At 43.4% G+C, this 12,322-nt stretch overlaps 1 protein-coding gene across 1 annotated transcript; it reads right to left on the bottom strand.

Moving 5' to 3' along the window:
• Positions 1 to 777: 777 nt before the first annotated feature.
• Positions 778 to 9,579, bottom strand: PCED1B (PC-esterase domain containing 1B). The gene is made up of 2 exons (XM_069491214.1): positions 9,537 to 9,579; positions 778 to 2,163 (listed from the first exon to the last, which is right to left on the bottom strand). Exon 2 carries the CDS (start codon positions 2,113 to 2,115, stop codon positions 778 to 780), a length of 1,338 nt encoding a protein of 445 aa, XP_069347315.1. The 5' UTR covers positions 2,116 to 2,163; positions 9,537 to 9,579.
• Positions 9,580 to 12,322: the final 2,743 nt, after the last annotated feature.

Genomic DNA, 12,322 nt, shown 5'->3' with positions numbered 1-12,322 from the left:
TTTTTTTTTTGCTGCAGCTTTCATGGTAAGAAGACCCTACTTGGTAGACTTATCTTCTTGGTTTGATATTGCTGTGGTAGAAATTAGTTCTATGGTCTCAAAGTTGGTATAACCTGGAAACTGGCATAAACTAGAAAAGCCTAGAGGAGTGATTTTCTGTGTGACCTAAATTAAGTCACTCATCTCCCTTAGCCTCAGTTTCCTTGTTTGTAAATGTTGGTTAAATGTTATGTCTTTAGTTTTCCCAGCTCAAACATTCAATGATTCTTTGAGAATCTCTGGCAAAGTATGATTATGAAAAGTTAAAGTTCTTAGGCTTATTTGTAAGGAATCGGATCCATTTTATGGAATGCCTCAGGAGAATTCTTTTACACAAACTATTTTGAATAGTTTATCAAGTAGACGCCATAACTATTCATGCAGCAGATATTGTTCGTGCTCTTATGGGGCTAATTGTTTAATGGAAATGAGGGCATCCATTAAATATAGGCACACACAAAACTACTTTTGTGAAACAACTTCTTTATTTAAATTTTATTTTTACAAAAAGGCAAAGAAAATAGGGTCACCCACAGGAAGTGGGGAAGAGGCTACAGCCAGTAAGAACAGGTCACACTGCTCTTCCCTGACTTCCTGGGTAACAGCAACGTACAAGCGGAAACGTGAACTAAAGGCTTAAGTTAACAAGGTCAGTCTGTGTGGGCCAGCCAACAGAAAGGAAGCAGCAGACGCTCTGTCCCGCCCATGTCCATGAAGAGGAAAAAGACCTAGGTCAGTCTATTGAGGCCTGCGTAGGCTGGGGCCCCTTCTCTTTGAAGGTCTAGGCCGCTGTCTCCAGGGCATATAGGGGCCAGGGGGAAGACACCGCTGAAAACCTCTATGGACCACAGGGGCCGGCTGCCTGTAACAGGGTGGGAGGAAGGAGGGCATAGGTGGCCGGGGATCAAACATAAAGTCGGTTTCAGAGGAAAATCCTGTTTGTGCAGGTGAGGGGACATCCGAATGGAAACAGAACTGATCTGACTGGAAAGTATGGTCGGAGGAAAAATAGGCATCTTGGGGACAGTGCGGGAAGGGGAGCATCCCCTGGTGAAGGGGGATGGGAGGAGGCTGTGGGAGCAGGGGCAGGTGCGGGGGCGGGGGTAGGGGTAGGCGTAGGGGTAGGGGTAGGGGCAGGCGCTGGGGCGGGCACGGGAGCAGGGGGCGTCTTCCGGGAGTGGACAAGAGCGGGGACGACCGTAAGGCCAAGCGATCTCTGCTGGCCTGGGGCTGAGCTTCAACTCTCTGACCAGGCTGTTTCTTCACAGCCTTGATCCACTTGCCCGCGGGCGGGCGGTCGGGCAGCTCCACACCCCAGGCGTCAGCCAAGTGGGCCAGTAGCAGCTGGGAGAGGTGGCGGTGCGCGTATTGGTTCCAGTGCACCCCGTCTGGCTGCAGGTGCTCCCTCGCGTGCCGGAAGTGGAAATGCAAGTCTAGCACATCGAAGTTGTGTTTCTTCGCTTCGACAGAGCTGTGGAAGTTGGCTTCGACCACACTGGCTTTCAGGGAGGTGGCCAAGGGCTGGTGCTCTGGCAGAAGGAAAGCCCCGGTGATTTTCTCGCCCACAGGCATGGTCGTGCTCCACACCAGGAGGCAAGACTTCGGCAGCACCTGGCCCATGCGCCGGAACAGGTTCTCCAGGTTCTCCAGGTAGCTCTTCCAGGAGTCCTGACCATATCTGGAGATGTCCCAGAGGCAGGAGTTCATGATGACCACATCGGGGGCGTGTTCGCCTGATTGCAGCTCTTCCAAGATGCTCTCGAGATACGTGGAGTACACACGCGTGAGGAAGTAGAAACGCGCCAGATGGTGGCCGGAGCGGAACTCACGGACCTCGCGGTAGCTGGTGCCATTGTGCATCTGGTCCAGCTGGCCTCCCTCCCTCAGTGTATCCTGTTCAAAACTCAGCTCCCCTTTTGCCTTGAGCTGGCCGGGGGTGAGCAGGCAATCCTTTTGCAGCAGGAGCACCAGGTCCTTGTACACGGACCTCTGCACGGAGTCCCCCAGGATGACCACGAACTTGTTGTGGAGCAGCTGCTGTACCTCAGAGGACTTTAGGTAGACCATGTCTCCCATGGCGCATGGCCTAGCTGCTTGCTCAGCACAGGGTGGGTCTGTGGATTGCTAGGACAGAAGGAGAGAGAGGCTGGGAGGGACTCACCCCTGGGCGGGGCGCCCAGTGGGGGAAGGCAACTGGGGAAGAGGATGGAGCTGTGGCCTCCGCCCCCAGGGAGTGGGCCCACAGTGCCTGCATGGCAGCTCCATCAAGCCTGGACCTGGGAGTGGGGTGAGGGGGCAGGAAGGGAGCCAGGAGACAGAAGCCCTCCTTGGTCAGCGACAGTTTAGGCCTGGAGCTTGACCTCTAAACCGCCAGCGGCTCCTCAGGGAGGCTTAGGTTTCACCTGGTGGGGAGGAGCAAACCGCACCCACACTGGCCGGTGCTGGAGGTCACCCGTCAGCAGAGAGCCTGGAGGCATCCCACATATCTAACTGGAGATGGTTAGGCAAACTATGCAGCTGTTAAATGATGAGAACTGCAAGTAAGCAAGAACATGGAAAATTTTTTTTTCATGTAATGTTAAGTTGAAGAAGTTACATCCCATATTGTGTGCCCTATCACTGAAACTACATAAAATAGATATGCATGGATAACATTGAAAGGAAATATGTAAAAACACAGTTTTTCATAGAATAATAGGGTTGTGGATGATCTCCTCCCCCTTATTTTTGTAAATAACTTTTATAGTCTTGTATTGCTTTTTATAAGTTAAAAAGAATTAAATGAAATGCAACTGGTAACACAAAGGAAGAGTACATGTGTTAGGTCAAAAAACCTTATAAAACCAGATTTGTTTAACAAGGAAGTAGCTATTTCTTATCAGTAGGACTGGAAAAAATCAATCAAAACAAAACTGGAAATGATTTGATATGTTCCAGCTGTAATATTCTTTGCTTTCATGTGAAGAGGATCGGAATATGCCACCCCAAAATAACGCACTTTAGCATAAGGATTATTTTGAGCAGAAAGCAACTGAGAATCAACCATACAGAAAGAGTTTTCTGCCCTCCCTTATCTGCTTAAAACCAGGACATAAATTTTCCTTTGAGGAAGGTGACACTCCGCCCCTTACCAGGAATAGAAGAGCAACTCTTACCAATTATCCTACTGGTTATCATCCTTTTCATTGAAAACAGGGAGGCGGCACCAAGATGATTTTTCATAAACAAGCCTTACTACAATGGCCCTGACCTTCCATTAATCCCCTCCCCCATTTATTTCCTGGTGAATTCCTCAAGATATATCATCCATGGAAGCCCAAACCCTCCTGAGTTTCACTTCTTTGCTCTGCACTCCCTGCATGTAAATATTAATAAAAAATTGTAAGCCTTTTCTCCCATTAATCTGTCCTTTGTTAGTTTAATTTGCACGCCCCCAGGTACTGAAGCTGAGAGAATAGAGAACTAGTTTTTTTCTGTCCAACACATGGGATGCATGAAATGTTAAAAGCTGTGAAACTCATCTTTAAAACTTTCGGTTACATTTATTTCAAGCTGCCACTTACAACTCATATCCACGGATGACTAAGCGGTAGAAACATGCTTAAACACTGCTAACAAATCTCAAATGGGAGGAACATGGTACCCACTTCGTCTACTTACACAAGCCATTAAAATCCAATGTGGCTTGATATTTGTAAGATTTTATGCACTAATAAACATTTAGTTAAGTGTGGTGGATGGCTATTGCTAAATTGCACATTCAGTTTTTAAAAGCTATACATTTGTGGGTTTGAATGGGTAAAAGTTGAAAAATTAAAATAGGTAGACTATTAAGACTTTCATAAGGGAATGGTTGAAAATAGTAACTTATCTTCCCCCAAAGAATCTTCATTAAAATATTTTTGCTATCAGAAAAAAAGTTTAAAAATAGGATTTAGTTCATTGTGATGCGACAAAATAAAACAAAATTAAAGCAAACTTCAAATCCCTTTGGGACTCAAGCATGTTCATTTGTTCAGATTCGTTGATTCATCCAACTCACACTTACTAAGTGCCTACTATGTGCTCCACATGAGAAGTACAAAAATGAGTAAAACGTGGTCTTATGAAACAAACAAGAAATACTCATTGATGACCGTAATCCAAAGTAGAAAGTGCTAGGGCCATATATCAACTGTCATAGTTCAGGAGTTTTTGGGAACAGTATTTTTCTCCACTCAAATCTCCAAAATGTAAAACGTAAAGAAGGAAACCCTTTCTCGTTGTGTTCCAGGGCCCCCATACCATGCCAGCCCTGACTCTGTGCCCTATCTGGGCCAGCACTGTGGTCATATTTTGTGCCCTGTCCCCTAGGGCTGTGGTCCCCAACCCCCAGGCTGAGGCCCATTACCAGTCCATGGCCTGTTAGGAAACGGGCCCCGAACCACTTCCGCACCACATCCCCCCAACCCATGACACCTCACCTGAACAATTCCCAGTCTGTGGAAAAATTGTCTTCAGTGAAACCGGTCCCTGGTAGCCAAAAAGGTTGGGGACGGCTACTCTGGGGTATTCGACATCCTCCCCTTCCAATAAAGTTCTCTCCTGGAAACTGGCAGATCTGATAACCTAGTGCTGTCTCTGCTTCAGGGGTATTTTGTTTAAATGGCCCAATGCATTCCTTTTCAGGGTATGTATGTAAAGTGCCCTAGACTGAACGGATGGGAGTTCAAGTCCACTACTTAAAAACTGTGGGAAATGGAGGCACTTAAGAGTCGAAGGAAACAGAATGTCACCCCAAAATATGCCTCTTTGACATAAATATTGTTGAGGGGAAGACTCTTGAGATGCAGTAGTTGCAGAAAAGCCCATCTAAATTGCCCTCTCTTTCCTATAGCAAGCTGTAAAAACTGAGAAACACAGGCCTTCCCCGCACCACCCTGAGAAGATAACCACTGTCACCAGTGCCTGAGAAGTGATGTTGCAAGGGGTCTGTACAAATAAATGCACTGAAGTCACTTTTGTCCTCCATCAGCTTTATACTCTTCCTTACATCTCCTAGTGACTCCCCTGGAATTTACTACCCCTAGCTCATGCCCCTTTGTCTTGTCATTTTCTCACGAAATTTGTCATTCTGTCTAAAAAGTATAGAAGCCTTCTGCTTTGGCCATTTCCTCAGGTCTTTGCTCTCTTGTGAAGGTCCCCATATACATGTCAAAATTAATAAAATATGTATACTTTTCTCCTGTTAATCTGTCTTGTGCTAATTTGGTTCCTAGACCCAGCTGAAGATTCCACCTAAGAACCAAGATGGGCAGTGGTGACCCATAGCCTGCCTTAGGAGTACTAGTGAACAGCATTGCTTTTGGAGTCATACTACCTGGGTTTGAATCCCAGCTCTTCTGCGTGCTAGCTCTTTGACCTTGGGCAAGTTATTTAGCCTTTCTATGCCTTAATTTTCCTCATCTGTAAAAACAGGACCATTAGGACCCACTTCAGAAATTTGATGTGCGGATTAAATGTAAAGTGTTTAGATAGGACAATGCCTGACAAGTAGTAAGTGCTGATAAGAGCTCGTTATTATTATTACAGGTTGAGCCACCCCAAATCTGAAAATCCAAAATGATCCCAAATCCAAAACTTTTTGAGAGCTCCACATTTCCCTGAACACATTGTTTTTTCACTGTATTAATGGTATGTCATATTTTTCCACTGTTAAGTACTTTTGTGTTAATTACTATAAGAATGATTACACATTGGTTACATATGAATTCAGAGTCAGGAATGATGGCGATGTTAAACAACCACAAATGATTGTCCATATGGATGGCAAGGATTGCAATACCTTTGCTTTCTGATGGTTCAATGCACACAAACTTTGTTTCATGAACAAAATTAAAAATGTTGCATAAAATTACCTTTAGGTGACGTGTACATGAAACATAAATGAATTTTGTGTTTAGACTTGGGTCCCATTCCCAAGATACCTCATTATGCGTATGCAAATATTCAAAAATCCAAAAAAGAGGCCGGGCTCGGTGGCTCACGCCTGTAATCCTAGCACTCTGGGAGGCCGAGGCGGGTGGATCGCTCGAGGTCAGGAGTTCGAGACCAGCCTGAGCAAGAGCGAGACCCCGTCTCTACTAAAAATAGAAAGAAATTATATGGACAACTAAAAAATATATATACAAAAAATTAGCCGAGCATGGTGGCGCATGCCTGTAGTCCCAGCTACTCGGGAGGCTGAGGCAGTAGGATCGCTTAAGCCCAGTAGTTTGAGGTTGCTGTGAGCTAGACTGACGCCACGGCACTCACTCTAGCCCGGGCAACAAAGCGAGACTCTGTCTAAAAAAAAAAAAAAAAAAAAAAAAAAAAAAAAATCCAAAAAAGAATCTGAAATACTTCTGATCCCAAGCATTTCTGATAAGAGATCCTCAACCTGTACTGAGGAAGTTTTAGAACACCAGATTAATCATCTGTAAAAGACGGATTACAATATTTGTGCTGCTTGTTAAGCAGAGTTCTATGACGATCAAATGAGATGATGCAAGTGAAAGATTTTGAAAAAAAACAAAATTAATTTGGTAGCTGTTTATTGAGCAGCTACTAGGTGCTGGTGCTTTACAAATATTAACCTACTTATGAGATTATTATTATTTTTCCCATTTTAGAGGGAAAGATACTGATTTGAGGGAGTTAAGATTTACTCCAAAGTCCATCTCTAATGAGAAAGGTCTTTTAGTGTGCCCTAGGCACAGTCAGGCAACCATCTACTCTGCCTGCCCAGGAGAAGTGGGTGGTGTATGTACTTGGAGGGGATGGAGTAGTGAATGATAGTGTGTGTGTGTATATCATCCCATACCTTAATCTCAAACTGAAGCAAGAGATATAACAAAATATAATGACCTAGATTCCAGAATAACTCAAACGAAATTCTACAGATTCCAGGCTGTACAGTGTTTGAGGAATTCTGGCTGCCCTGTATCCTAACCAGTGAACTTAACCCACTCAAATGCTGCTACAAAGGCTCAGAGCCAAAATCAGGCAAAAATGTCCACCTAAGAATGTCTTATTGTTCTTCTCCAATGAAACATGCAGCTATGCCTGTGAGAAGAGAAGGGAGGGAAAAGTGACTAGGAAGATTCAGTTAAAAGCTGAAAATGAAAGGAAATTCATGAAATTCTTGATAAAAAGCACCACAACTGTTAACAGGATTAACAAAATCTGACACTCCCAAGACTATCACTGTGGGAAAGAATCGTTTAAGCTAAAATGCCAAGCAATGAAAACAAAATTTAACAAAACCAAAATGACTCTTTCAGAGGAGTGAGTAGAGAAGCCTAATTTGGAGATGTAAATCATCTCTGGTTTTTTTAAAAAGGCCGATAACATCCATTTTCAGGGCTCCTTTTATTTATAAAAAAATGAAAACAAAAAAGGAATTTGAAAGTAGATCAGTGATCTCATTAGCCTAGGCTTCTTCCTTTGCTTCAAATTTGCTAAATTCACTTACTCATTTTGGTAGCTGTTTTATGCATTCATTCATTCATTTAATAAGGATCACTGACAGTCAGATATTTCTCTGTGTGCAAGGGGCAGGTATAAAAAGGCAGGCTCTTCTCTCAAGATGAGGGAGAAGGAAGAAGTAGGTGTGTAAAGAGAAATCAAAGGAGGGGCTGGCTGCTGGTACTGACAGGTCAATGAGCCCAGAGGAGTGAGGTTTATGAAGGATCATTGCAACCTGTGATTCTGATCTCAAATTAAAACAGGTGTTGTTTTTTTTTTTAAAGAGTTTTATGATGATTCCTTAAGTCATAGCCATAAGCAGTTGCATTATTTTCTGTTTTCAAAGTAAAATTTGGGCTGAGGGTAAAGCTGTGGCAGAAATATGCATAAATAATGGCTACTGCTACAATAAATTACTTTCAAGCATCTTGCTTATATTTCCCTGTTTGGGGCTAATGAATTTTTTAATAGCTTCGTAAGCCATGAATTATAAATCATTCACTATTGCTTTATAGCTATCACAAACCAAACACATAGCATTTATTTTTCAGTAATCAATATTTTGTAGTAATTAAGTTAATTTTTTTCCCTTTCTTCTTGATCTTTACAGGAGAGTGACACTGAAATAGGCCAGAGGCTCCAGAGACCCTGCAGAGAAGTTTTAAATCACAGAGATAGTCACTAACAACTAGAATGTTTTGATTAGTCATAGGGAGTACTTGTAACTAGTTTATAAGTTTCTTGCATGACAAACCATCTTAATGCAACATTGTACTGGGAATATAAATAATTTCCTTCCTAACTGCATTTTTGGGGATCAAACTAATATTTTGAGCTTTCCAAGATTCTCTAAAATTTTAGTGGAATGAAAGGTACAGATAAGCAAATAATTATCTTTCATGAACTCACCTCTACAAGTTACCTATGTCTTAATATTTGGTCAGTTTTCTAAGTTGAATTTGAACTTGTCAAAAATTTAAAATAATTGCCAAATAATCTCTCTGGAAAGACCAACTCTAACCCCCCACCCTCAATGACCTCACCTTCTAAATAGTAAATAGGCCTGAGTTCTGCGGCCCATTAATCACTTCAGTGAAAATTTAGAGAACACCTGTGTCTACCTAGGGCCGAGACAGCTGTCATTCTGCAAACCCGGCTGACAGCCCCCAACAACTGTCATGATTCCTCTATCATGAAACCACATCATACAGCCCGTATTTCTAACTTGGTTATTCAGGTAGTTCTTAAACACACCTAAAGTCACGTGACAAAAATGGAAACTGAAAACTACAATAATGATCTTTAAGCCGGGCTCCAGGTAACCACAAGTTTCCCTCGTGGAGGCAGGAATCCCTGTAGACATATTCATTTCGTATCTGTATCACCCTTACCAGGTCACAATCTTATATTTGTAATTCTTTTGAAATAAAATTACCAACGGAAGAATTTCAAATACTTTTGAGTCTGAAAATTACCAAGTTTAAAAGTTCTTAAAGCAGTGTATGTTTCCCAAAGTAATAGCCTAAGAGGAACAATTGCTATGGACTACAGGAAGAAATGCAGGGGACATCCTTATGAATGAAGGAGAGGTACTTAATACCTGCATGCAGGTAACTTCTCCTATAAAAGCAAAAGATAAACTATGGGCCGTTTATTCAAATGGCCTCATTTTTTTAAAACTTTTGTTTTGCAAAAGGATTCCCTAAAGTAAATGATGAGAGCAATTCATACAAACAAAAATGTAATTTCAACCATGTTCAGTCTGTGGCAAACTCTCACATTACGGTCTTGAGCCATTACTTAAACTACATTTGCTAACTCCCACCTATTACTCCGATAACACAAAAAGGTGGTGACCTGGCTTTTACTTCCAAGAGACAATGAAGCCCGTGGACTCTCCCCCTAGGCAGCCCACCCCCTGCCCCCACCCCGCCACCGCCACCACTGGGCTGGTTGCCCACAGCGCTAACCCACATTTTCCTCTTCTGTCAAACAGGGATAATATCACTTACCTCACTGAAAAATAGTGAAGATGAAAAGAGATCCTGTATATCAAGGGCCTAGTACAGTGCCTGCCAGACATTGGGCCCCTTTAATCCTCTTGCTCAGCAAGCGCCCCCCATGCCGCAGACTGCAGGGAGGACGCAGGCCTGCAGACGGGACCTCCCAGAGACTCCTCCTCAAACCTTCAAACCCACAGTCCCCTCTCCTCCTGCAAAGGCCGAGATGTACCTTCTTAGGTATAAAATTCCCTCAGCTTCTCGGGGACTTTGTTCCAGGATATCCCCCGGAGAGGAGATAATTATGGATTCGGCCTTTTCTTTAGTCTCCTTGGGTTGGCTCCTGCCTTTCAGCATTAAACACATTCTAGTTACTTGCTTTAAAAAAGAAAGGAACTTCCTTGACTCCACCTCCACGACAATCCCTATCTTTTGCCTCCGCTTCAAGGCCACATTTTTTAAAAGAGTTGTTTGCACTGGTTGTGTCCCGGTCCTCACCTCCCACTCACTCCTCCTTCTACTTTAATTTGGCTTCCAACTCCACCAAACCAAAGAAATATTTGTCAGCAAATCACGGAGTTCCTGGTCGCTCCTTTCAGCGGCCATTGCAACATCAGGGGCTGACGGCTCCCCTCTGACAAACTGCCCTTGAGCCGGGTGTCTGTAACCTCCTTGTGTTCTGTCCTTCCCCGTAGCCTTTGCTCATTTCTCTGCCTCCGGCAATTCCCCAAATGGGTCTTTCTCAAGGCCCATTAAATGACTCCTTTCTTCTCTTCTTCATCTCTCCTACCGTCATATGTCCACTCATTCTCAGGGCGTCAGGCAACAGGGTGATCATCTGTCCCCACTTTCCCCAAACAGTTTTGGTTTTTGCCTGTTTTCCCAGCATAATTACTAACAGCGCCACTCCCTCCAAGAGTAACAATGGGCCATCCCCTTATCAATTCCCATTTGTATGCAGATGACTCAGAATTGAGGCAACAGAGCCCAGTGCCCAGAGGGAGGGCCCTGGAGTCAGACTTCGGTTTAGATCCTGCTCCACCACTCACTGGCCCCGAGACCCTGGGCAGATTTAGCAACCTCTCTGCTTTGAAGAATTCTCATCAACAAAATGGGAATAATGTTACTATGGATTTCTTTACAAGTGAGAGTTAAATGAGCATATGTAAAGTCATTAACACGCTGCCACATTTTTAAGTGGTCAGTGAATTTAGCTATCGTCTCTTCCTCTAGTGCAGACCTGTCTCCTGAGTTCCAGACATATTCAGGTAGGGAGAGTAGAGTTCCATGGCGGGGTGAGGGTGGCGGCCAGCAGAAGTGACAGTCTGTGCGGCCCCCCGTCAATTCCCAATTCTCTAGACACCCATTTATCCTCCCATCAAACTGTGGCTGAATTCCTAAGATAATTCTCTTGTGACCTTTGAGCCATCTTCCTAAAGGTGAATACTGCGTTGATCAGCAATGTGAATGACGGCTGCATATTCTCGCCCCGCATTTTCAGAGAGCTGCTGTATGATTGTGCTTGAAACACTAACTGGGTGGGTTAAAATGGTATATAGCTTTACTTTTATATGTGTTTTCTCACATAAAACTTTATCATCTAGGTTTTTAAATTTCATATTCATTTGATATGTTAGCGTAACTCCAACATTTTGCATTCTATCACTTATTTTTTTTAACTTAGGCTATGACCCTTACTTCTTTGGATCTTCTCAAAGCCTGTGGGTGAATTATAGGGTTTGTGTAAGGCCAGAGGGCTTTTTCTCATCTCTTCAGGTTTGCTGCTATGACTCATGAAACCCCTTCCTCTTACTGAAATTCTATTCCTTCTTTAAGACTCACTTTAAAAGGCAATTCTGTCAGAGAGCCTTCTCTGTTTTCCCAGACACAAAAATCTCTTCCTCTTTTCACGGATGCCCCTATTTAACATTTGATTCTGTTCTGGACTAAAATTAACTGCCATGTGCCATTCTATCTCACTCTATCCTAGTCCTTGATGGCAGAAGTGGGTCTCACCCATCCTGTACCCCTCAGGGCCCAGTGCCTTATGCCTAAGAATAGTCAGCATCCATTGGGCATGTGCTCTGTGCCAGGCCTATTCAATCTCAAAACCCAGTGAGGTAGGAACTATCATCATCTGCTCAGCTGAGTAAACTGAGGCATCGAGAAGTGATATAAATTGCCCAAGATCGCCCAGCTAGGAAACTGGCAGAAGCGGTCTGTTATTGACAGTGAATCTTCCCATTGATTAGACAAGCTTAAGGTTTCCTTGTGTTTATTTAGGAGGAAATATGGCTCCAGAGCCTGAGCTTTTAAGCTCAGCTCTAAATATATGTTGAAATTATGAGGAAAAAATAATCTTATCTAGAAAGAATTATTTGCATGTAGTTTTCCTTGTTCTTCTCTATGTTTCTTCCACTTCTAAAGCTCACTTCATCTCTGTGTTCCTCGGATTTTCATCCTTTAAATGGGAGAAATAGCTCCTACGTTTCTCTGAGGAGATGACACAAAAGAGCTTCAAAGATGGATATTATTTTATTATTATTATTAACACTGTTGTATCTGAATTCTATGTGCAATAGTGTGTCCATGGGAAAAAATTTTTGAATTTTAAAACAGGATTCCAGGAGTCAGTCTCTGTCTGCCTTGGTGGCTGCCCACACTTTTTTGTAGAGGGTTCTGGAAGACCTGGGTTCCCACTGCTCTGCCTGTTGGCAGTGGGCCTGCCTTTCCCAGTTCTAAACTCTATGACGTGGGACTGGGGGAGGAACAAGGGCCAGGGGCTGAGAAAGCTGAGG

This window comes from Eulemur rufifrons, chromosome 16 (assembly GCF_041146395.1).
Source record: "Eulemur rufifrons isolate Redbay chromosome 16, OSU_ERuf_1, whole genome shotgun sequence".
Classification (NCBI taxonomy): domain Eukaryota; kingdom Metazoa; phylum Chordata; class Mammalia; order Primates; family Lemuridae; genus Eulemur; species Eulemur rufifrons.
The sequence above is the reverse complement of the archived record's forward strand: the minus strand, read 5'-3'. Positions and strand labels throughout refer to the sequence as shown.